The sequence below is a fragment of the Larus michahellis genome, chromosome 2 (genome assembly GCF_964199755.1).
Source record: "Larus michahellis chromosome 2, bLarMic1.1, whole genome shotgun sequence".
In the NCBI taxonomy this organism is placed as follows: domain Eukaryota; kingdom Metazoa; phylum Chordata; class Aves; order Charadriiformes; family Laridae; genus Larus; species Larus michahellis.
The window spans coordinates 19,535,801-19,561,231 of NC_133897.1; the positions used below are offsets into that span (position 1 = coordinate 19,535,801).

The 25,431-nt window shown below is 41.4% G+C and overlaps 1 protein-coding gene across 2 annotated transcripts in view; it reads right to left on the reverse strand.

The window, feature by feature from the left end:
• Positions 1 to 25,431, reverse strand: part of GPR158 (G protein-coupled receptor 158) — a 205,424-nt gene that overhangs the window by 32,189 nt on the left and 147,804 nt on the right. For both annotated transcript variants that reach the window (XM_074574432.1, XM_074574431.1), the window contains exon 6: positions 21,132 to 21,241. In XM_074574432.1, the coding sequence (XP_074430533.1) occupies positions 21,132 to 21,241 (110 nt within the window). The remainder of the gene's footprint in view (positions 1 to 21,131; positions 21,242 to 25,431) is intronic.

The window sequence follows — 25,431 nt, forward strand, 5'->3', positions numbered from 1 at the left end:
AATGTGGCCACAGAAACAAAATACCTCCGTCCTTTTAAGCTAAAGAAAGCAGATATTCTGGTCCACTTGTATGATGTGAAAAGTGGCAGCTTTACGAAAAACAATACGTATGAGATTTTCAACAAGACTGTAACATTTTGCAGCTAGTAACGGCTGCACTGCATGTTTCACCACAGTTGTAAATCTAAGTTATTAGATTAATTTATTAAGCTACTATATAAGAACAATGCAAGGCTTTTCTCTGGATTAAAAAGCATTGAACAAAAATTTATTGAACTTGAGTGAATTATGATTCACTTTGATAGCAGTTGTTTATTGTGAGGACCGAACTATATATCCATAGCATATTTACAGATCATTATACTTTGCTTTCTGAGAAAGGCATTAAATAGTAGTCAACAACTGAAAAAAACCCAACGTGACCATAATTTCACAGACAAACGTCTTAATGTTCAGACAGATGCTTCATTGTTTTCCCCCTTGTATCCCATTACACATGTGGTTAATATGATATCGTAACTCTTGGTTCATGTGGAACAAACAAGATAAAAAAGACTGCAGTAAAAAGATCTCATTAATTTACTGAGTTTTTATTTCTAATTACGTAGCAAGTTTCTATACTAAAGCACCATAAAATGAAATGTGCTTTTATGTGATCTCTTTTTCTTATGAGCTGCTTTAACAACATTAAAAACTATTAATGGTGCTCTTATAATAACATCATACAATTCTGCTACTGAAATTTCTAGAGCAGGATCTGAGATCCTACAGCTTGAAGGCCAGATGTAGCTCTTCAATTCATTTCATCCAGGCTGGGCACTTACTCGCCAACATCCCTGGGAACCCATTGATGAGCAGACCAGTACAGGTGTTTGTATGGTCTCCCAGACCCCAGCAACAAGAAAGTTCCCCATCCCTGCTCTACAGGAACAAACTCTCATCACAGAGTTTGAGTTTGGTTTTGTCATCACAGGAGCTTCAGTCACCAAATCATTTATCTGAACGCCCCAATTGTAGGAGGAGATGAAATGCAGAGTAAAATTAATTTCTCCTTAGGAGTCCAGTTGTTTCCCTTAGACAGTTTCTCATGCTGATGAGATTTTGTCGAGGACCTTCAAACTCCATGTGACATCAGGTATTATCTTTATTTGTAAGATACTAAAGATACAATTCTTTATGAAAAGATGGGCTGAGTAGACTTCTCTGACAGAAGTGATATTGCCCTGTCTGTTAACAGGGCAATATCCTGAGCAAACTCAGGAAGAGATCTGGGAGATGGCAGTAGGTGATAGCAGGAGACCTGGAACAGATCCACAATCCTGGAAACAAAATCCCCAAGAAACAGAGAAGATTGTCGTGAGCTTGATGATGCAACTTCAAAAATTCACTAAGTTAGACCAAATCAATTCCTGCCTTGCATGGGCACAGAACAGAAGTGAAGAATTAGGCATAAACACTGCTATTTTTATCTGATATATTTGATTGCCTTGATTTTTTTCCATTAAAAAAATCAGTCACCTTGACTGGTCAAACAGATCCCAATTTTTCTGAGTTTTCTCTTTTTTTTTTCTTTCTTCAGAGGTTCCTGCAGGAGAAAGGTACATACAGCTCAAAGCCGTGGCTGACTGTGGGTCTAGCCGCGTTGCCAGAGAAGATTCAATAAAAGTATTTTTCAAAATAAACTGTTTTAAGTATATTACCTCCCAAAAAATCCAGTGAAAAGAAAGAGACCAGGAGAAGTCCTGTGTCTGTGGTGCGCTCACTGAAGCACTATGCACAAAATCTTTTGGCACTAAAGTATCTCCTCACCAATTTACTTGCAAGCACTTGTTTCCTTTTCTGCTGTGCAATGATGTTCCTACACACTACTTTAAAATGTCAATCCATTATTAAAGATACAGGAAGCAAACATCAGCAACCGAAAGGACAGGAACTTCCCCCAGCTTTATAAACTGTAACACATCACCATTTTTATGTCCTTCTGTTTCTTACATCTTTTGTATTTTTTCCTTCCACTTCCCTTCTGTCAGAATTCTCCGTGCTGGAAGTTACTGTGAACTGGTTCATAACAGCTGCTTCCATACTGGATGACCAAGAGCGCGTGCACCTTTACATCCAAACAAATCCATACAGATGTTCACATTTCTTTATCACATCATCCTCCCAATTTTATCACTTCATTGCTAATCATACACAGATATGGAAACCTTATTTTTAAAAAAGTTAAAAATCCTGAATTCCAGCTAACGCTGATAAGATTTACATGAGCGGAATTTCCAAGATTCATGCTTAAAGTAATACAGTTAATATATGGGAAAATCTCTTTTTCTAGTAGTCCACATAAATTAACCATGCAGAGTTCTTACATATTGGCAAAGTTATCTAACTTTTCCTGACAAAATAAGAGACAAGTAATCATGAACAGGAACAACCCAACTTTGCATTTCTCTTCAACCACGAGGACACTGAGGAAGAGGAATGAGGATACAGTGAAAGGTCCAGCTTTGCTGTATTCTGCTCTCATTTCCATGAATTCCTAACCATGGCAGACAATCAAATAGCACAGATGTAAAAGAAATAACTTGTCCTACTATTTTATTTCCTTTAGGTGTAAGAAAGAGTAATCACACCCACTGGACACAATCCTCCTCTCAGATCCACAATGCAGACTCCTGTACTTCAGCAGGGTTCAAGAAGAGGTGCTGGGTTGCCTGTATCCTTATGCTATTATGCAAAGCTGGCAAGGGTTAATGAAATGTGGTACAGAAAACTGCAGAAACACATGTAACTGTAATACTTATAATATTTGTTGGGGGTTTTGTGCCCACTTCAATAAAATAAATATTAGCCACTTTATAATGTGACTGACAGGCAGCAGTGTTTTATATCAACCCTACTGAAAAAGAAGCTATTTATCAGCACTGTGTTCTCCTTCCACTTGTGGAATAAATATTAACTTTATCTTGTGGTTGTGCAAGCAGGTATCATGGCTAAGACCTTCATGTATATTTGAAAGGAAAGTTTATTCTTCGGCTTGTCTGCAAAAGATAAGATTCAAACCACTCTTAGAACAGATAAAATCGGGAACATCTCCCCCTGTCACAAGATACAGCAGTGTTACCGCCAACAGAAATTGAGACCATGAACAATGCTAACTTCTGTGGATAAAATTTCCATGTGATAAAATATTTTTATTATTAACAATATTCCTCTGCAAATGTGTACCTGGAGTATATTACACTGAAGGGAATGAAAATCCTGGCAAGAGTATCAAAGCTCATCAGGCATCTGGGGAGTTACTCTGTCTCTGATCGATTAATTCACAGAATGCTGGAATAGCCAAGGTTGGAAGGGAGAGATTAAGAAATCGCCTAATCTAACTCTCCTCATCAAAGCTGGATCAATGAAAGTGGGTTACTCAGGACCTTGTACAGTTGGGTTTTGAGTTACTGGTCTGTGTCAATCATCTACAGTGGGGAAAGGAAGAGGCCAGTTCCTGGCATGGAAAAGCAGCAACCCTCTCGTAGAATAAAAAGTCCAACATATAAGTTAAATACCAAAGGATTCTACAGCAGCTTCATGTCCTTCTGTGCAACTTTCAGGCTCACAGGAGATACTTAAGACGCAGGAACATCACATATAAATATGCCTCTACTTTACCAATACAGAGGTGTAGATACGGCTATTGAAAGTTGCAGTACTACCTGCAGAGCTCCCCTGCTTTCATAGTCTTCTTATTTTACATTTTTAAATTCTCCATTCTCAGAAGCAACAATGACAAAAGGTTCCAAGCCCTCCTTATTTCAAACCTCTGTCTTTTCTTATGAATGCAGATGATGCAGAGATCAAACAGACATTCGCTGGTAACCAAGCTGCTAGTCACATAAATTCCGTGACATATAGCCCAACTTAATTACGTTGCCCTCTTAGCATTCACTAAGAAATTGAGAAAAAAGTAAATTCCACAGTAAACAGACCTAAAGAGAATTTTTAGGTCCAATTTCACTCATACTCCATTATGTCAAACACCTCTTCTGATGGAAGAACAAGTAGAGCAATGACTGTGTAAGAAAGCAAACACCAGTATGTGGACAGCAGTTTCTCAGCTAAAGCAGAAAACCGATCCTGGCCAGAGCAAAGGCAAATACCGAAGAACGAGAAGAACGCAGAACAGAATCTCTTCTGTTTATAATACTACAGTGAAGGAACAAATAACTAAAAAATCCAGGAACCAAAAAGACCCAGCTGTATAAAATCCACAGCTGATACAGAGTTGAAGAGGGATGGAATCTTCTGCTCCGATTACCCTCTTCTCTTCTGGAGCAACCACTACGCATAATGAAGCCCTACTTCTCAGGAAGTGGCTGCATATCACCTCCTGATGGGAAGCAGAGAATACATCTTTTGTTTCCTTTTGCTTCCACGCACAGCCTTTGCTTTTGCTTTATTAAATTGCCTTTACCTTGAGTCACAAGTTTTTTTCCATCTTATCTTCTCCCCCCCATCCTGCCGAGGAGGGGAGTGATAGAGCGGCTTGGTGCGCACCTGATGTCCCACCAAGGTCAACCCACCACAAAAATACAACATACAATTAAAGGAAATTTAAAGAATCGTAATGCAGAATCATTCTATGTTGCCAGCAATATCTGAATAAAATTAATCTTTCATAAGCTTCCGTGTTCCATTGACAGGTAAATGCTCATTCAACTATGTTTACTCTCAATATGTGTAAGCATGCGTAGCAATCAGAAAAAAATGCTAATTAAGTTAATCATGAGCACTTCTGAGGAAGATACAGTTTCCTGGAAACTAGTTTCTGAATGTCTGTCTGAATTTAAATTTTGTGAAAAAAAATAAAGTTGCATGTCTTGACAAATACTTGCTGTTCCCTCCCCTGCGCTGCAGAATACCACACTGCTAGGAATCTGCCTCAACAGCTAGGACTACCCCCAAAGCAACAGCACTAACGGTGTCCTTAAAAATAACTGCTGATCACAAGACTGGAGTGCTCCATGGATGGGTACAGGCACTTTGGGAAGGACAGACAGGAACAGCAAGTTACCCTGTTTGTGAGAGGGCAGCTGGGATGCGTAGAGCTCTGCCTTAGGACACCAGTGAGAGCTTATGGTGACACGTGGTGGGTGTCTGCTACAGATTGCTTGATCAGGAATACAAAGACAGTAGGTCCTGAGGTGGGCTTTCCTTAGACAACTGGTAGAAGCCTCATGTTCGCAGGTCCTGGTTCTCATAAGGGTTTTCAGCAACCCCAATATCTGCTGAAGTGCAACACAGAAGGGCACAGGCAGTCCAGGAGGTTTCTGGAATGCACCAATGATAACTTCTTGATGCAGCTGGCTGAGGAACTGAAGGGAGACACTCTGCTGGACCTCAAGTTTACAGGGAAGGAAGAATTGCTCGGACTTTGAAGGTCAGGGACAACCTTGGCTGCGGTGACCGTGAATGGGGGAGTTCAGGATCCTGAGAAAAGGGAAAAAAGCTTCAAGCTCCTCCAAGCTCAGGAATGGACCATACCAATGTGCAGGAAATCAAGCAAAGATGGCAGGATGCGTGCATGGATTAACAAGGAGCACCTGACTAAACTCGGACATAAAAAGGGAGCATATAAGAAGTGGAAGGAGGACCCAGGGGACGCAGGAGGGAGACAGAGACAGTATCTGACTAGACAGCAATGGATTTAGGGAAATCAAAATCCGCCTGGAGTTCAATCTGGTGAGGGCTGATTCAACTGGCAACAAGAAAAGCTTCTACATGTGTAACAGCAGCAAAAAAAAAAAAACCCTAGGGAAAATGCAGGCCCACTGCTGAATGATGCAGGGACCTGGTGGCAAATGACACAGCAAGGACTGAAATTCTCCATGCCTTCTTCACCTCAGTCTTTACTAGTAGGACTTGCTTTCCTGAATCCCAGGTCCCCAAGACCAGCGGAAAAGTCTAGAGCAAGGAAGATTTAACCTTGGTGGAGAAGAATCAGTTTAGAGAACACTTAAGTGAACTGGATATACTGAAGTCCATGCATGGGAAGTGACAAGATGTGGCCAACGTCATTGCAAGGCCGCTCTCAATACTCTTAGAAAGGACTTGGTGATTGGGGAAGGTTCCTCTTGACTGGAAGAAAGCAAATGCCACTCCAACCTTCACAAAAGGCAAGAAGGAGGATCTCAGGAATTACAAGCTGGTCAAACTCATCTCAATCCTTCAGAAGGTGATAGAAAGAAATCCTCCTGGAAACCTCTTCCAAACACTTTAAGGTCAAGGTGACTGGGAGTAGTCAGCATGGATTTATGAAGACAAAACCATATCTGACTGACCTGACAGTCTTCTACAAGAACATGACTGGCTGGCTCAGAGAAGAGCAGTGGATGTTGTTTATCTTGTCCCAGGAAGACTTTTGACACCGTTTTTTAAAAAATCCTCACAGACGAGCTGATGAAATATGAGTGAAATAAATGGACAGTGGGCTGGACCTGTCTGAACTGTCAGGCTCAAAGGGTTGTGGATTAGCAGTAAGAAGTCTGGTTGGAGGCCAGTGACTAATTGTGTACCCCAGGGGTTGATACTGGGATCAATACTGTTTAACCTCTTCATTAACAACCTAGACAATGGAGCTCAGTGCATCCTCAAGAAGTTTGCAGATGATACAAAACTGGGAGGAGTGTCTGAGAGGCCAGATAGTTCTGCTGACGTTCAGGGGGACGGAAACACATTAGAGAAATGAGCAAACAGCAATCTCAAAGTTCAACAAAGGGAAGCGCTGAGTCCTGCAGCTGGGCAAGAATAACCCCATGCACCAGTACATGCTGGGGGCCAACTGTCTGGAAAACAGCTTTGCAGAAGACAACTTGGGGATACCGGTGGGCACTAAATTGACCATGAGCCAGCAATGTACCCTTGTGGCAAAGAAGACCAGTAGCCTCCTGGACTATATGAGGAAGAGTATGTCCAGCAAGGTGAAGAAGGGGGTCCTATCCCTCTACTCAGCATTGTTGAGGCCACACCTGGAGTTCTGTGTCCAGTTCTGGGCTCCCCAGTACAAGAGAGGCGTGGACATACTGGAGCTAAGCCCAGTGAAGGGCCACAAAGATGATTAAAGTACTCGAGCATCTCTCATAATGGGAGAGGCTGAGAGGGCTGGGACTGTTCAGCTTGGAGAAGAGAAGGCTCAGGGGGAATCTTATCAATGTATATAAATATATGATGGGAGAGAGTAAAGAAGATGGAGCCAGACCCTTCTCAGTGGTGCCCTGTGACAAGATGAGAGACAAGGGGAACCAATTGAAATCCAGGAAATTACATTTAAACACAAGGAAAAGCTTTTTTTGTGAATGTGGTCAGACGCTAGAACAGGTTGCCAGGAGAGGTTGTGGATCTCTGTCCTTGGAGAAATTCAGAACCTGACTGTATACGGCTCTGTGCATCCTGCTCTGGCTCAGCCTGCTCTGAGCAGGTGGGTTGGACTACATGATCTCCTGAGGTCCTTGCCAACCTCAACTCTTCTGTGATTCTGTATCTTTGTACAGTCATCACTATACATTTGTATAAATAGATGGAAGAAACTCAGAAGTCATTAATATTTTCTTAGTGTGCTTTCTGCAACAAGCTTTTTATTCAGACCTTAAATCTTAAGATGTAATATGCTTTAGGAGTGTATTAACATTAGAAGCATAGTTAGCATTACAAGCTCTTTTGTATAACTGTTCTACAAACTTCTTCAGAGCTTTGACTGAATATTCCACAAAGCATCACAAATTCTGCTGTCAGGGGCCCACTAAAGTACACCTTTTCACTTTTATTTTCCAAATTTATTACTAGATGACACTGTCATACATTCTAATGAAGAAGGTAATGCAATACTTGCACTTCCCTGCAAGGCTATATATATCAATGCAACATAAAACTTCCATAAATAAATGAAACATTCTGTTCATTTGTCATTCTGCAATAAAATATTCAAGTTAAAAAAGTCAACTGCAAGAAACACTAACTCATCTTCTATGTTTCCTCTCAGATGCACAGGAAGAAACAGCATCATCTGACAAGCTGAATTCTGAAAAGTGTTGCTTTGGGCGTTCACCATAAAATAATGAAAAAAATGACAATTTAAATTATGGTCAAAGGTTTAGTTGTCAAGGGGTCTAAGCCAATCAAGAAAAGCAAGAATATGTTTAAAGATAAAACTATTCTGAATGTTCTGAAAGAGCATTAAGCAAGCACACAGGAAAGCTAATCTAAATGCCAAAATTTTCAGGAAGAAAAAGGAAAAGTTTATTGCTATGAGATAGATGAAACACTCAGAGAATCTCACCTGAAATCAAATGTATAAGATGTAAAAGACGCAGACCCAGGCAATCTGTCCGAATACAGCAATGAGACCCTACTGACAACAAAATGGACTGAACAGAATGAGACAAAAACACAATAAGCTCGAAGCTCCATAAAAACTGCAAAGATGAAGTAAGGATGAAGAGTCCCAGCTCCACTCTGAGGTCACATACACATTAGAAAAATGTTGATAGATATGAATTTTTTTTAAAAGATTAGTTGTTTAAACAGGAATATTCCAATCAAAGAGACATTAAGTAGTAGTAAGAAATGCAGTGGCAATGACCTTGCTTCACAACCAAATAACCCCAATGAACAAACAGGGGAAAAGGGGGGAATTAATGACTCCTTTCTTATTAACAGTCAGACATTGACCCAAACTCAGACTTGGTGACATCCCGGAGCAAGAGCTAATCACACAAGAAACAGATTTGGACTCCTGAATACAGCAGGCAGCTTAAATGTGGTGTTTCATACAGCATGAGGACAATAATAAAACAAATCATCATAGTCTAACTGAACATGGAGACAAAAGGGAACAGAAAACATGGTTTGTTTTTACTGAAAATAGTCTTGAGAGACATCATTTGCTTTCTGTATTCCATCTGACAAGTCTTGCAAACGACATTGATGACTCTGGCTTTGCGTGCTGATGCAGCTGCCTGATGACGGACCTGAGGCTTTCCAGGGCAGGGCGTGCTGCCAGTCCTTCCTACATCCCAGCCCACCAGGGCTGCATCCGGGCTGCAACAAGCTAGGAAACAGCTACGCTTAAACGCTCATTGCCTTCTGAGAGCCCACCCAGCAAAACATTTTTGCGATTTGGGATAAAAAGTAATGTTTGGGTTTGCAGGACAATCTCTGTCAGTGGCTCTAATACAGTCACTATGCTTCCAGTGCAAAAACAACTACAAAGTTCACTGACTTGATTTACAGATTCTACCTTTTTTCTTACAAAAACACTCGCAGCTGAAGTCCAGATGGCTTTGGGTTGGGTTTTTTGTTTGTTTCTTTGTTTTTCCCGCGCACTGTGCCTGGGCTGCAGGTTTAACCGATGTATCACATTCTGGCTGCTCTGCGACTCCGTACAAGAAGGTGTTTGCCAGCTGTGGGGAACTGTGCTTTTAGGAAGATCTGGCAGAAAGCGACTGCAGCTGGTGGCTGTGCCCCATCCTGTCGCGCAACGCTGCCTGGACTGTGCCCACTGCATAAAGCAGACTCTGGCTCTGCGTGATTTCTGAACACCACAGAAGGAAAATAAAGGAAATACAGACTACTCTTAGCTCTCGATGGTCAGCCTATCTTTCTCAGCTCAGGAGAGCTCATGGTGCTTGTAGTTCCGTGCCTGGTGTTTGAAGAAAGGCTCAGGAAGGGCACAAGTCTGCCAGCTCCAGCCGAGCACCCGCATTCCGCACAGAACTAAAGCAGTGACGCCGCTGGCTCTGCAGCAGCCATGAAGGAACCAACAAAGTATCGTACCACTAACCTTAAGGCAGTCCAAGGCAGGCAAGCCAAAACGGCACCTCCAACAACGTCCAGCGCTCAAAGTAAAGGCACGGCTAATGAAACATAAGTGTAGTTTGGGAGTTAAGTGGCAAGCAAATACCCTGAAAGCTGGTGAGTTAAATATATCCATGGATAAATAGATAATTGGAAAAGACTCAGTTTATAGCTTTTACCAACAAAAACGCATATGAATTCAGCGTGCCTCGCTCTCGGTCTCACTCAGCCATACCTTTCTGTGGCGAGACAAGGGACAGGCAACTGAGGAACATCCTGGCAGAACACAGCAGCATCAGAAGAGTCCAAATGACCTACAGTTTTACGACTTCAGCGATTTATGCTGCTTACCACATGGTGACAGTGTAAGTGGAGCAAGAGTCAATTTCCTCTCTGACGAACACGCAAGGGAGGAGGTAGTTCTGGTTCTTCAGAAGGGAAATGAAGACTAGCAAAAGGTGCAAACCTGCCCCTGTAAGGCTACAATATAAGTAACAATGTGAAAGAAACATTTGGATACCCTAACCAGGGAAATCCTGGAGGACACGGACTAGGCAAAATGCTGAGGCAAGTGTGCAGTACTCTTGTCTTCAGGAGACATGGCACAGAGATGCCGTATCAGTACAAAGTAAACCGGTATTGGGACTGGAAGCCGCCAGACAGTGACAGTGAGGTACGCGCCTCAGCTATTTGTTGAGAGTTAGTTTCTTTGCTTGTGTTTGGCACTGTTGCTACTGCTTTCAGGTATCTGCGTGATATTCTACCTTGTGGGAGAAAATCAAGCGTCAGCACTTGTTTGGTACACCTGCACCACGCCTCAATGCGTGGCACGTGCCCACTGTCTCCTCTGGGTGAGATATAGGTTGTCTTGGGCATGCCTAAATTTTCAGTGAAAACCACAAAAGTGGTTTGTTAGCACAAAACCCATTAATCTATTTAAGTGGCAGTTCGGTACAGGAAGGACGGTAGAACAGTTGTCCAAGGCTCTACGTATCTTTGACTAGAACTAGAGGTTCTGGGCAAAGATAAATGAATACCAGAATGCCATGTGAGAGAAAGAGCAAGCACAGGAACAAAGTTCAAAGAGGAGTATAAATAGACAGTGGCCATCATCACCATGTTTCCCCCCCAAAATGAGAAAAAGATATGAAAATACATAGAGTGGTCAACAAGGAGTTTGTGTATAACCTCTTACCTGTATCAGTGATCCTAATGGTGCAGCTGCACAGCAGACGTGAGTACAAATCCCAATAAAGAATGTGAAAAACCTCTACGAGTTTGTTCGTGGGGCTTCCAGTCCAGAGGGATCATTGTAGGAAGCAAAGAAACTGAACTGAGTGCCAGCCAATATTTCGAGGCAGGACACTCACAAAGTTTCCTTATGAGAGACTGAGCCACAGACAAAACTGAACATTGCGTAACATATGCCCTTGCAAAACCCTACATTTTAATTCATTCAGATGGTAAAACGGTCAATGTCTCTTCTTCACCAGTGTAATAGGTTTTTATTCATCAGAGGCCAATGTTAGCTGATACTCACCAGAAGCCATCAATTGCTACTTCTAAAAAGAGTTTGACGGTCACCACCTACAAGGTTCCCAGAGCAATATATAGGCTATTTTCTCAACTAGCAAAGTATGATTTGTAAATTGAATAAAAACTTGGAAGTGATTTGGTCATTGCAGCCACATTCTCCAAAGCATTTGAAAAAGTGCAGAGAAGCAAAGTCCAGAGCTGGATTATGTTAATCCGATTTAAAACAAAAAAAAAAAAAAGCCTGTCCAGTCTAAGATAGAAGGCAGACTTAACGGCTGAGGAAAGATCCTGCATAAAGTAATTAAGGCTGTTACTAAGGGATGGCTGGGACAGTGTAATTCCAGCCCTTTTATCAGTTTCAAGACTCTCAGCACTATATGGAGTTTTGTGCGAAGCCAACAAGAGAGTGATTTCTGAGGTGCTAGAGAAATATGTCAGAAGGAATACATGATGGTCATTTAGGGACAGAAGGAAACCATAGGAGACCTAGAAAATACACGGTGTCATAAAAAGTAGTATCAAATATAAAGTTCAATACAGAACTTTGTAAAAAATACAAACAGCAGCATGAAAAAGGTTCTAAATGCTTGTCACGTATGCCAAAACTAGAAAGACGAGTCAAGCAGAAGAACAGATCTCCTGAAAAAATGTGGGCACGCATTTGTATGCAGCATCTGGAAAAAACAGTTCATAGATATTTCACCGTATTTCAGTGAGGGAATGGTACCAAACAATTCCACGCTTACACATACCAACTTTATTTTCACTAGCTTTGGTGAAACTGCCATGGTGCCTTCTGACATCAGCTCTTGACTGGAGGCTGTGAATTCACGTAGTTTGAACTGAAGTATGATTCCAGACAGGTAATGCCAATTTGCATTATCCACAACTGAACAGTAGAAAATTATGCCACAGTTATGCTGAAAAACATCAGAGGAAGACTTCGGTCCACACACAGCAACAAGGCAGCACCAATGAATCCCTGATTGATTATTTTGTAGAACCGACAGCTGGAAACAAGAACGCCTGCACTGGAGAACACTGATGCCAGAGTCAGAGGGGCCTAATGGATATAGGAAAAAATAGGCAAGGAAAAACAAAAAGCTTAGGAAGGTTTGTGGTCACGGGAGCGTCTGCCGCTTCCCAACAACTCTGTGCAAGCCAATGCTTGAGGCAGAGGCTGCACTCACATGAAGTGGTAACCTCCACTCCACACACCCGGGGGAACGGGTGGCATCTCCCTGAAATCCCAGCAAGGGGGAGAGAGATTCTTTTGCTCAAAAAGATCTCGGAAAAAATAGCTGATGCTGTTGCAGAGGCCAAGCGCAGAGCGTGGCTTCACCAGAACAACTGCGCTGCTATTCACTGCCAGAGCACAACGGCGGTGATGGCTGGGAAGAGACCCAGAGGCCCTTGAGTAACTCAGTGCTGCTAGCTAACTTAATTCACACATTAGAAATAGGCACTCAAAATTTTACGCTGATTATTAACTGCTAGTATTTTTAGATTTGCCCAGAAATAGAGGCTCCAGCTTGAATTGTATACAACTAACTGCAATTATGTACAGAGGCTCACGTTGTGCACATGAAAGAGGTAGGACTCAAGTCAAGAAAATCCAAAACTCAGCTGCATGTAAAACCTGCCAGTGCCCTGTACTGTAATACTCCACAATAGCAAAAGAGTTTTAATTTTTAATACAATTTTTTGTGGTAATTTTTAATTGAAAATATTACAGATTGGGCCTAAAAGGAATAGCTTGATACTTGCAACTGAATTAAATACTTAAGCTTTCTTCAGGACCTACTGTCTGTGTATTCCTGAACTTCAAGGAGCTGAGGCAGCATTGTCTTGGCCTTTCCAGTTCAGGTCATGGATCTAATACATTGCATCTAAAATTCTTAGAACACCTTGGACATCTTTCAGAAAAGCATATACAAGGATAACTCACCGATGCGCAGGCTGGTACAACGCTGACAAGCTTTACCACTCTCTACGTCGCAGCGTGGCAACGTAGCATTTTATGTCACCAGTGGTTGGTTACCACTGGTCAGATAAAGACTCAATTTTTCAAGGACATAATGGCAATATTGTGAAGATATTGTGAAGACAATAATCCAGAAGAGAACAACTAATATCTGCTAATATTTGGTCCAGGCACCAGTTTTCCCAGTACTACAGATCTGCATTAGGGTAAGTGATCAGGACTAATTTCAAAGCAGCTGGTGTGTGCCGTTAAACAGCACAACTATAAATATATCATTTCAGTTTATAAATATGCTTAATTTCTCAATAGACCCATACTAACATGAATGCTACCATCTCTATTGCATGTTCGTAAAATAAAGGTCAAATATAGGACTAACGACTAAATTACAGAGCTTGATCAGCTGTATGACACAGACTATTACATTTTTCTATAGAAACTCCTACAATTTGGAGTAGTATGTAACTACAGAATAGCTTCCAAGAAGGGATTCAGTCTTGATCTGAAAGCAGCACAAAAAATTCCTCATTTCTCGTTAGGTTTTTCTATAGCTAAGCACCCTTCTGAGAAGAATTTGTGCCAGATTGCTCATTTGAATTTCTCTGGCTTTGGCTTCCAGCTACCAGATCTTATTAAACCTCAGTCCAAGAGATTAAAGAGTCTTTTCTGACTACTTTTTCTGTCCCTGATTGTTTATACACCACACAAGAAGTCATCTCTCAGCCTTTCTTGCTGATCTAAAAAACAGATTAGGTTTCACAGCATCAAGCACTTTTCCCAGCCCTCAAATACTTTCTGAACCACATCCATCTATTGCGCACCTCCTTTAAAAATGCATCTCAGGAACGGGACATAATGCATTTGTATTAGTTTCAAAGACGTCACCTCCTGTTGCAAAATCAATTCTCTACTGATAACCTTTAAAACTCCTATTCTCCTCAATTTTTGTCTTTAACTAGTCCCTAACTATACTTTGCCTTTTGGCTGTATTCAAGTGTATCTTTTTGACTAAGCCCAAGTTACCAAGCAATAAAAATTACTTCTCATTACTATCCTTTCTGAAACAAAATTTATCGTTTCACCAGGCTTTGTGTTATCCACAAATTTTATGGGTAATCATTTTGTGCTTGGTTCTTCACTGCAAGCACAAGCAACGAAGAAAACGATGAACAGTATCAGGCTTACTCCTGATCCTTCACAGTAGCCCACCAGAAGCCTCCCCTCCAGTCATGATTCTTCAGTGTCAATCAGCGTATGGGATCTGGAAATCTCTGCTTCCACTTAACTGTGATCAGCCCCTGCGTGTGGAGCGTGAGTCACACGCTTAACTCCCTCTTCACACTCCTCCACGAATAGCCTACAGCTCACGTATTGCAGTGCAAGGCCTGGTTTCTCTTTCATGCCATAATCCCACCCAGCAGACAGGTGGGCAGCAGATACCTTGTTCCACCGACCAGTTCCCATGGAATGAGAAAAAAAACAGTCTGTAGAGCCACATTACTTGTATTGCAAATGCACGTACAAATGCATGTCTGCCTGGAAGGAAGATGCTGCTGTACTGCACCACAGCACAAAGTTTTGCCAGCTGATGGGGTCCTGGACTCGGTAAGGTCTCTGAGAGGAAGTCTTCCAGCTCCGGTTCTGAAGCCCTTCTGCTATCACGTAACCTGATGTGCAAAACCAGTCCTTTCTCCCATTATTTGCCATGGTGCTCCTGCATGCCATCAACACCAAAGAGACCTGAAATGTCTTGTAATACCTGTGGGTCATTGTAGAGAGCCTTCCAACCCACTTTTTTTTTTTTTCCTAATCATGACGGGAATATAATTTAATATTAAAACACCAGGTACTTTCTTTATCTTCTCTTTGAACTTTCCTAGCCAAACTACTATGATAAAGCAGAATGCATGTTATATTAAGGTGGTTAAAAAATAAGCACCCCATGGAACTGTACAGCTGTATCTACAATATTTTAATATAAATTAAATATTAATAGGAATACGGATGAGAATATTTTCAGGACCACAGTGCTCCAGTAATCTTACATACTTTATATGCTGCTGATTTTTTTCCTTAAAGATAATGTTTATTAGTCCCACTTCTACACTGTGCCCCATCAAGATTAATTCTACACTGAGTGTCTTTGTAACAGTTGTGCTACATTTTATTAGCTTATACATATGAAAGTAGATATTTTATTCAGAAATATGAAACAGAACCATTATGCTGTCTAGTTAAGGCTAGTTATTGCTTAAGAATGGCAGGGATACAAAAGAGCTAAATAGTATTTTAATAATGCAGATTTTATTGGGAAAAAAGCCACAATAAAACAGAACGTGACTCTGTTATTTAATCTAGAAGAACTACCAACACGAGAATTAAATCTTGAAAGTGCATCATGCAGGAATGCTATGTGGAATTTACTAAACTCTCTAAGTTGTCTAAGGAGCATAAAAATAAATAAACAAACTAGGAAAGGTTTGAGAAATTAATTATACTCAGGAAATGAATTAATTAGGTTAAGACATGCTAACAAGAAAACAGATTTTTCCATGACGAGCCTAATTAGTGAAACTTAATTCCTTATGAACTCCTACTGTATGCACATACATTTTTGCATAAGTCCAACTCCCTTCCTCCCTAAACTGCATCTCGCCGCCTTTCACTCCCCCCCAGCCCTTAAGCCCCCGTTTCCCTGCCGTTTCCTCCAGCGGCCAGGCAGGAGACCTGGCATGGGAGCAGCCAGCAGCTGGTGCCCACTGACCGCCCGGGGCACATCGGGCACAGAGGGACCTGCTCACGCTGTGGGTTTCAGCCTTCGCACTGCGGGAACATTTATGAGGTTTGTTTTCCACCCAACACCGTTCTTCACAAAGCTTTGTAAGACTTTGTGCGTAGAACCTCTTATCACTGCTATCTTTGAACTCTCTTTTCATAAAAAAGAAACATCAGTGATGTGAGCTTCAAATAACGCAAATGACATAAGAATCCATGTACATTTTCCATGTACTGCTTCCCTTGTTTAAACAAAGATGGGTAAATGTGTATGGCCATGAACTGCTCCATGCGGGGAAAGTAGTGTAAAAGAACAGAGATGTCCTGCTTTCACAGAAGATTTACTTTTCCCTAATTTAATTAATTTCATAATTAGTGCAAAAGGTACCTGATGCCTCTCCTTTTTCTCCATGTCTCTCTTTTAGCTGAAACTAGGTACCTCCCTCTCATCTGAGTCATCACTAAAGAAAATAAAGCTAATAGTGAGGTGACAGGCTCTTTTTTAATCCTTACAGTTCCTACATCGCTGCTTGCTCTGATATTCAAAGCAGCATCACTGACCTCTAGATTGAGCACAAAGAGACGAGGCAGAACAGGGAGCTGTGGCTGCAAGAGCATTAGAGCGGTGTGAGCTCCAGCTGCCCACAGCAAAACGTTCATGGCTGTGAGCCCTCCTCTGCCAAGCACTGGCAAATTTTGGAAGCTTCTTGAGTTCATTTTCCTTGTAGAATAGAAACTGGCAGTACAAAATAAGTATCTTCTCAGTGTAGGATGTTTATTTTCAAAAGTCCAGCTGCCCTTCTTCCCAAAGCTGGAACAGTAACAAGCAGTGCTCAGGAGCTCTGTTCAGCCAAGGCTTCAGACCGCGTGTCTCTCCCCTCTCCAGAAAAAACGTCTTCTTGTCTTCATCTCCCTCTCTCCAGAAAACTGCACAAGACTTGTGTGGCAGAAGCAGCACTTACTGCATTTCTGCAGGAACAACAGATCACAGCTTCATGTTTGACCACATACCCCTTCCCTTTTCCTGCTTAAGACAATGCAGCCAGAGACCAGGCAAACTGCACATCGAACCTCCTGCATGAGGTTGCACGGAAGATTCAGAAATGTGGTGTCACTGAGCTTTGTTTGCATTATTAGGAATTAAAGTTAATAGGGAAACTTAAGATTATACCATTGTTACGTAACTGCACAATTTACACGAGTTTTTATCTGTTTTATCTGTTAATTCAAACCCAATTCCTACAAAAAGCCATCTCACCCAAGAGAGGGGTACTTTAAAGTTCATGAGTCTTGGGGGCAAATCTAACCCAAGTTGTACCCTGCTCACCTTCAGGAGGAGGAGAGGGGAAATCACTCATGTAGACAGTTCCACTGCTTGCTCCAGATGGCAAGGCACTGCAATGTAACCTTAGCACGGTATTTAAATGAAGTGCAGAATTGCCTCGTGGGGGTAACATCTTCTTGTCCTCCCACTAACACGCCCATCCCACCATCACTACTTCCATAAAAGCCATTGTATGTCATTGTTTTCTTTTCCACACCTGGAACATTACGTTCTCCATACCTTCTCATTCTCCTCACTTCCCCACTTTCCTCTTTTTCTCTTGGTAACATAAGAAATGGAGACTCTCACAAACTAGAGACACCGCTCCTGGGTTTTATTCTCCTAAAATGTCTGTATGCTATCCTATATGTATACACACACACACGCACACGTCTGTATGTATATACCTATAGCTTTCTTGCATTCTTATGCTTTAATTAAGAATGAATCCTGACAAGAAGACAGTAGAAGTTCACAAAATACTAAAAATGAGATACTCTGCTCGTAAAATACAGGGCTTGGAAAGGGACACAGTATTCAGTCACAGAAATATAATGAAAAAATGCAACATCAGCATCTCTTTTAAACTCAAAAGCTTAACTTCGAAACATTATTATTTCTTGAGAGAATTAATTTGAAGAAGAATTCATTGTTGAGGAAAGTACTGAGTTTTATGTTCATGGCTCTACAGTTAGAGTTCTTAAATTAAGCTCATTTCCTTACCCCCATCCTTCCACCCCCATAAACATCAGCTCATTATTTTTAAAAATGCACAATGAATATGAAAGGCAATTTAAGATGAGGCACTGTAGAAATTGACTGTGACGGGTGTTCAAAGAATGAATCAGCACGACTTCCCTTTTCTTTTACTCTTTCCTAAGCATCTGCTTTTGGCTACTTTTCTGATTTCTCCTTGATGCTTAATCCTAACGAAACCTCAAAGAGCTCCTCGGGAAGTGGGGAGCCACAAAGAAAACAAGTGTTTCCAGTGCCTCCTACCTGGCTTTGGATAACCTTCATGCACCAGAGCTACTCAAAGCACCTCATTTGTTGAGAAATACAGCTTTACACTTTCTGGTTATCATTAGTAGCTGCTTTTACACAATATTGGTTTTCCCATTAAACTTAGAAAAATCTCAAATTCCCTGCTAGCAATCAGTTCTTCCCCCAGGCAAAACACAGGCTACCTGCAGGAGGGAACCAGTGCTTGTCGCGAGCACTTGGGGTGCCTGCAGTAAGCCATGCTTCAACTTCTCCAACCCTTTAATGACCGCGGATTAAATTACATTAAATTTCTACCAAATTTCTATTAGCATCATATTATTCTTAATTAGCATAACTGTTGCAAATGTATATAATAAAACATATACCTAACTTGACTCGTCTTTTGCAAGGCACACTCCCTGACTGAAATATTCAGTACTAAAAAAAGACCACAATATCACGAATGTAGGAAATGAGTGGTCAGGAAACTTGGGTGGAAAACAAAGACAGATTCCTAGAGAGAGTAATTCCAGATGAATATATGAAATAGGGTGGGGTTTTTTCTCTTCATACTTCACACAGAAATATAGAATTATTCAGGTTGGAATTACCTCAGAAGGCCATCCAGTGCTCAAAGCAGGCTTAACACTGAATCCAGACCAGCTTGCTCAGGACTTTATCCAGTTGATCTTGAAAACCTTTGAGTATGGAAATTCACAACCTCATAGGCAACCAGGTCCACTGCTTAATTACCCTGATAGTGAAAATGTTTTCCTTGTGTAACATTGACCCTGATGCCAATTTATGTTGTATAAAGTTGAAATCTCCCATTTCAATTTGTCATTGTCTTTTATTCTCCCAGTATACATAGCTGTAAAGAGCATGTCTCCATCTTCTCAGTAACCTCCTTGTAGGTGTTGGACAGCTTCTGTTAGGTCCCTCCAATGCCATCTCTTATCCAGGCTGAACAAGCCCATTTCCTCAACTTCTCCTTGCAGGGCAAGCTCTCCAAGTCCTGACCATCCTGATGGCCTTTTGCTGAACTCACTCAAGTTCACTGATGTCTTGGGAGAGTCCAAAACAGGACGCAGCATTGCAGATATGGTCTAAGGTGTGCCAAGTAAAGGAGAATAATCACTTCCCTCAACCTTCTGGCTGATACAGTCCCGTCTGCTGCTAGCCTTCATTGTTTTGTGCTGATCAAGGATGAGGATGTAGTTCATTCTTGGTTTCTTATCCAATCTTTGTCCTGTTCGCTGACCCTGTCAGCACAGGTGCCAAGCAACACCAAACAGCTGAATGAGCAAAGCAGAAGCACAAGATTTTCTGCCCAATTTTGCAGCCTGTCCTCACTTCATATAAATGGAAGATCAACTGCCCTGTCAGGATATTGCTTCCTCACATCATGTAAAATCATATAAACAACCTGTTAGGGTAGCAGAACTGCAATGACAATGTGAGTCTTCCATAGTTGTAGGCTGTTTCTCTGTATATCTGAGCTACAGGTAACAAACCATCCAAGCAAAGTCACCAGTTCTGTTATATCTTTTCTATAGTGCTCTAGTCGATATTCTTTTTGCATCAGAAATTGTTCATCCTAGAAAATACCATGAGGATGTGGGATTTTCTGGACGAATTTCAATGCACAGATGTGGCCAGACACAGCATTATACAGTCAAGAGTTTACCAGCCAAAGTGTACACTTGTAACCAGGGACACAAATAAAAGGGAGCTGCAAGAAGAGGCCCTATTTCAATGGGAAAGCAGGGTTTTCCACCTAAAACGTGACAAGCCAATAACGCAACATGAAACACAAGATATTCTCAGTCCTCATTCAGTTTACGAGCATAATATCAAACCTCCTGTATCTAACATGCCAACACACTAATGAAACTAAGATGAAAAGATGAGCAAGCCTACTTCATCCAAGACGTCCAAGTACCAAATACACATAACTGCATTATCTCTTTTCTTCAATAAGAATACTTACAGAATGTATCAGTAATTTTTTTCACTAAAGTTTAAAGAGGAAAAAGCATTAGGATTTTATCCAGTATACCCAGAAAAGGCTTCAATTCTTTAGCGGACCGTAGGAGTGGGATTTGAAGTTGGGTCTTTGAATCTTAATCTCTGAATTGCATGTGAATGCACTGCCAACCCCGTGGAACCCAGAATTTCCCACGCATTTTTGCTGGCAGGCACTGACGCTTGTGAGTGTGTAGCCTGTCTGCTGCGATCGCCTGAAGAAAGCAGCCCTTGACTTATGAGCCATAAGAAAACACAGGAAGTATATACGCCATAGCGTATTGTTCTACCCACCATCACTGCATCGAAGCATCTCGCTATGAGCACTTTGCAGGGAAACTTTTGAACACTTCTGAACAGTCTACAAACACTTCTGTATTTTCCTATATTCAAGGGAAATATATTCACCTTCCGTGAAAAGGAGTTCTTGCACAATTTTACAGCTGATGTATATGTTTTTAATCAAATCCTGTCTGCATTCATAGTTCTTTACTGGGATTAGCAGCATATAATTTGAACAGGAATAGTGAGGAGAAATACACAGTGGTTTCAAAAGTCAGAAACGGCGCTTGTTTATGATAATATTTGCAGCTCTTCCATCTAACTACTCACACAGATTGCACATACTCCCACAGAGATGGAAATTAATAATATGTGAAATACCTGTGCAGCTTGAGCGTCACAGTTCCATAAACAGTAGCAAAGCCCAGAAGACGAACCCATCTTAGGAGAACACAGCGAAATACACTTGGCTCAAAATACAAAATGACAACCTATAGAACAGAAAGATAGAGAGAGCTTCAGTACGGCTTTAATGCGAAAGTATTTCTTCATTCAAATGCAGAATAGTTGCAAAACAGGACAGCAGACATATTTCAGCTCGTACTGCTGTATATTTAGATTTTCTAGTAAAGTGGCGGGATGATCAGATCAACCAGCTGGCACGGTTCTAGGCACCAACTCCTTTTGATGGGAGCTGGCAAAAGCCCTGTGACAGACTGCGAAGTGACAACACTTTTAAATGCAATTCCACTGACTTTTCTTAACTGAGTAAAAACATGTATCCAGAGAAGAGGATGTAATAGACAAGGGCATTTTCCTTGAGCTATTCCAGTAATATGCAGCTGGCCTAATTCTGGTTTGATGGACTGTATTTACTAGGTTACACTTCAAAGTTGCTCCTTCTAATAAAGCTAGCAAAATGATAGCTGCTCATTTTTCTCTGCCAACTATTCTGCCACCCTAAAAATGATTGCAGTAGCCTCTCTCTGTCCAAAACCCCAAAATCTCAATGTCATACTTGACTCCTTCTTATTCTTCCCCATATATATTCTCTAAGCTATACCAAATCTCCCTCACCACTTTCTTAATGAAAATAATCCTTTTGTTCACTTATGGATTTCTCTAATCATGTCAACAGAAGGGTCCTACTGGCCTTTTGCTCTATCTGCCAAGCACCACGCATGAGGACAACACTCAACGAACGGTAACATAGAACTTGTTCTGCAGGTATAGTGCATATAAAAGCATCGTCTCCAAGTAAAATGCCACGCTTATCTAAAACAGGGCTGCTCAAATGGTGGACTCAGTCATGATCTGAACCAGGAGTCCACTTCTCGTTCCAACAGACGATGTCCCTGGTGTCCTGAGGGATGATCCTATATTCCCTCCCCACTCGTCCGGCCCCACCAGGAACCTGTTGTCCCAGGGATTTGGCTGTACGCTGTCCCTACCCCACCTGCAAACCCTGCTTGGTCCAGCAAAGCTAGATCCAGTGCATCCCACTTGTCTGACCAGAACCTGTTAGAACGACCCAATACACTATAGTACAGATTAATTGGGTAATCTTGGTCTAGAGAAAAAAAGCATTGAAACATTTCGGGCCATCTGCCACAGCTTCATTTAGAGTCAGTACATTCTGGCAGTAGAGGTAGTATTGTGCCTACCGGCTGCCACATGATATTATTTTCCTAAGTAAATGCTTTTCTATGTGGGAATTCAAGCTCAGGACGTTGGCCAAAAGCCCAGCACTATGTCCTTTGGGTGACATAGACATATTTAGGAGACTGGGGGCAAAAATGGCAGACGTGGGCTGAGACATAGAAGAAGCTGCTGTGCTTTGCTGGCATGTGTTTCTTACAGCAGAATCAAGCTATTTCTTTAAAAAGTACTGTTTGTTGAATCAAACCACGGTGCAAAATTTAACCTGCTATTTTCACTGTTATTGGACTGACATGTTTCAAGGTAGACTTTTTTTTGGGAATCTGAGAAATTCTGCATGTAGGGAAGGGAACAGCGTGCAGCAAAAGGCCCACCTCTCCTTGGAAAATCATCTGGAAAACTAATATGTATCCGCACACACATGAACATGCTTGTGCAAATAGAGCACACAGCAAGAAGCTTCCCAGAAAGACCTGAATGGTAGACCTCTTATCCTAATACACCGTTCTACACATTAGGACAGTTGCAGAACTAGAGCAAAGTCTGTAGCAGTAACCTGCCTCCTGAGGTTTGCCAAGGGGTAGAAAACACCCTGTTTCATCTTGGATTCTTCCAAACTAGAAACACAATGCCAAAAAAGACTGGCATGAAGAGATTCTGAACATTTCAAAGTTGATCTGAAAGCAGAATTTTTTTGATGGTTGGAATGGGAAGGCCTGAAAACTTTCCAGGCACAGAATTTTCTGAACAAGGGCAACAGCTCTCTTTGCCATGAAATCTGACACAGCAATTTTATCTGCATTTGCCTGTTAAAATATTATTAACTCCTTGTGTCTAGAGAATCTCATTGATTTGCACTGAATGATTTGTATGAACAGCTGAGGCATTTGGGCTAGCTGTCAACCAAGAAAGCACCGCTTCCAACGCAGCATGGTGTGAGCTGGCATGTGGCAGCTCCCAGGGAAGGCTCCAGAGGCAAGGCTCCGTTGGAGAAAACTATTCTCATTTCCCCATTTGAATGGAGACATTTTGGAACTACACTTTCGCCCAGTGGTCAAGTACATTGCAGAAGCTGTGAAAGACTCGATCCAAGTTTGATTCCCGTTTGGGTCTTTTGAAATTCTCTTCCTACGTTTATATGACGGAGAATAGTTGCAATGCCCTCCCCAAGGGCCAACATCCATTTCTACTTATTCTTCCATAACTCGCATGTGGTCTGACATGGACCAAGGCTTTGAACAGCAAGAATTGCTATACTTATGTTTTGCTTGCTTCTTAGGCTTTCCAGAAGGTTATTCTAGGAATACGTCCTTCCCATCAGGGCTCACCGGGATGTTCAGGTGACTGCCCTCTCCAAGCTTTTGTCTGCATTAAGTCTCTTATAAACACAGTGAATTTTAGGGGTACAATTTTTAAATTGAATAATCTTTAATGGATTGGAGCCAAGGGGCTACAGAAACACTTCCCTGGAAGCTCACTACTCCAAATGCCACACTCGAGTTTTTAATCTTAGTGGAATCACATTCTTGCAACGAATATATATCTGGTGAAAAGCATGTCTGCTGCACTCCATGCCTCACTCTCCTTAGCTAAAAACCAAACAAAAAAAGACACATAACACAGAGAAGTCTTGGTTTTGTTCCACATCAGCCTCTTCTACCTTCTGGTTACCAAAACCCCCATTCCCTACTGTTATTCCCAGAGAAAAGCCTTCCTCAAAGTGACAAACAATATGCAGCAAAGGGTTGCTGAGCTCCAAGCTAGGAGCGTAGGATGAGCACAGAATTAACCCACGTACCCAGGCTGCTCTCAAGAGAGCAAGGGAATCCCCCTGCAGTTCTAAAAGACTGCTCTGCCCACCAGAAATCTGACAATAATTCATCTTCCCTTTTTGCTTTTATAATGCATTAGACCATGATAGCAGCATAAATCTCACTAAAAATGCTTAGAGGTTTTGCTGATGCATGTCACAAAATCTATTTATTGTACATAAGGAAATATGATATCCTCTGTTTCGCGAGCTCCTGAAATCCATTTAAATACGAGACATCAGCTTCTGTTCCTTAAACAACAAAGATCTGGGGAAAAAATATTTGGAAACCAGAAGATGAGAAGTCAGATAGTGCCTGTCCATGTACCGGTTACTGCAGCTGTGCGTGAGACTTAATAAACTGTGGCTCATCTCTGTCATTTGGACAAATGCATTTAGATGTTTGCTTTTAACCTCAATGCGTTTTAAGCTATTATTACTCTTGCCAAAACATTGTCCCAGTAGTCATGCCACCACTTGTGGAGTCAGAGATGAAAAGACTTTCTAAGGTCACCAGCTAACTGTAAAGTAGGTCTAGAGCTGGAGAGTTACGGACATGGAACAGAGACTTCCCTTGCTGACACAGCAATCAGCCAGCTCAGTTATTCAACTGACATGATGAACAGACACTCTAAAAACAATGTCTAAAGACAATGTCTCTAAAGACAATGGCTAAAGTCGATACAGGCAACTTGCCCACTACGGCAAATTTTTGTGATCAGGACAGGTAGTACAGTGCAAAGACAACTAACATTGAACAATTTAATGTTCAAAAGTGTATCGGACATCATCCTCACAAAAAATGAGCAAATAATGAGGTTTACAGCCTCTGTGCCATTGCTTCTTAGAAGACATACAGCATTTAGAAAGATTCTTTAGAAGAAAAAAAACAAACCCACCTTATCAGAGCTCTATAATGTAAATAACGAGCAATACTTCTGTGCAACACAAAATATTCTTTTGGTCTTTTCATATTAACTTTACTGTGCACTTTATAAGATGATTAATTCTGCCCATCACCTTGGGCACCAGATCCAGGCGAAAATATTTTAATTAATACTGTGCAGTTCACTAATGTGCATTGTCTGGGATTCAGTCGGCCTAAATCAAGCATATAATTTCTACCTATGTTGTAGGGGTCTAGTAAATCAGCCCTACTAATGTGAGTTCCATAGATAACCCACAGATAAAGGCAGATACCTTGAAGAACCT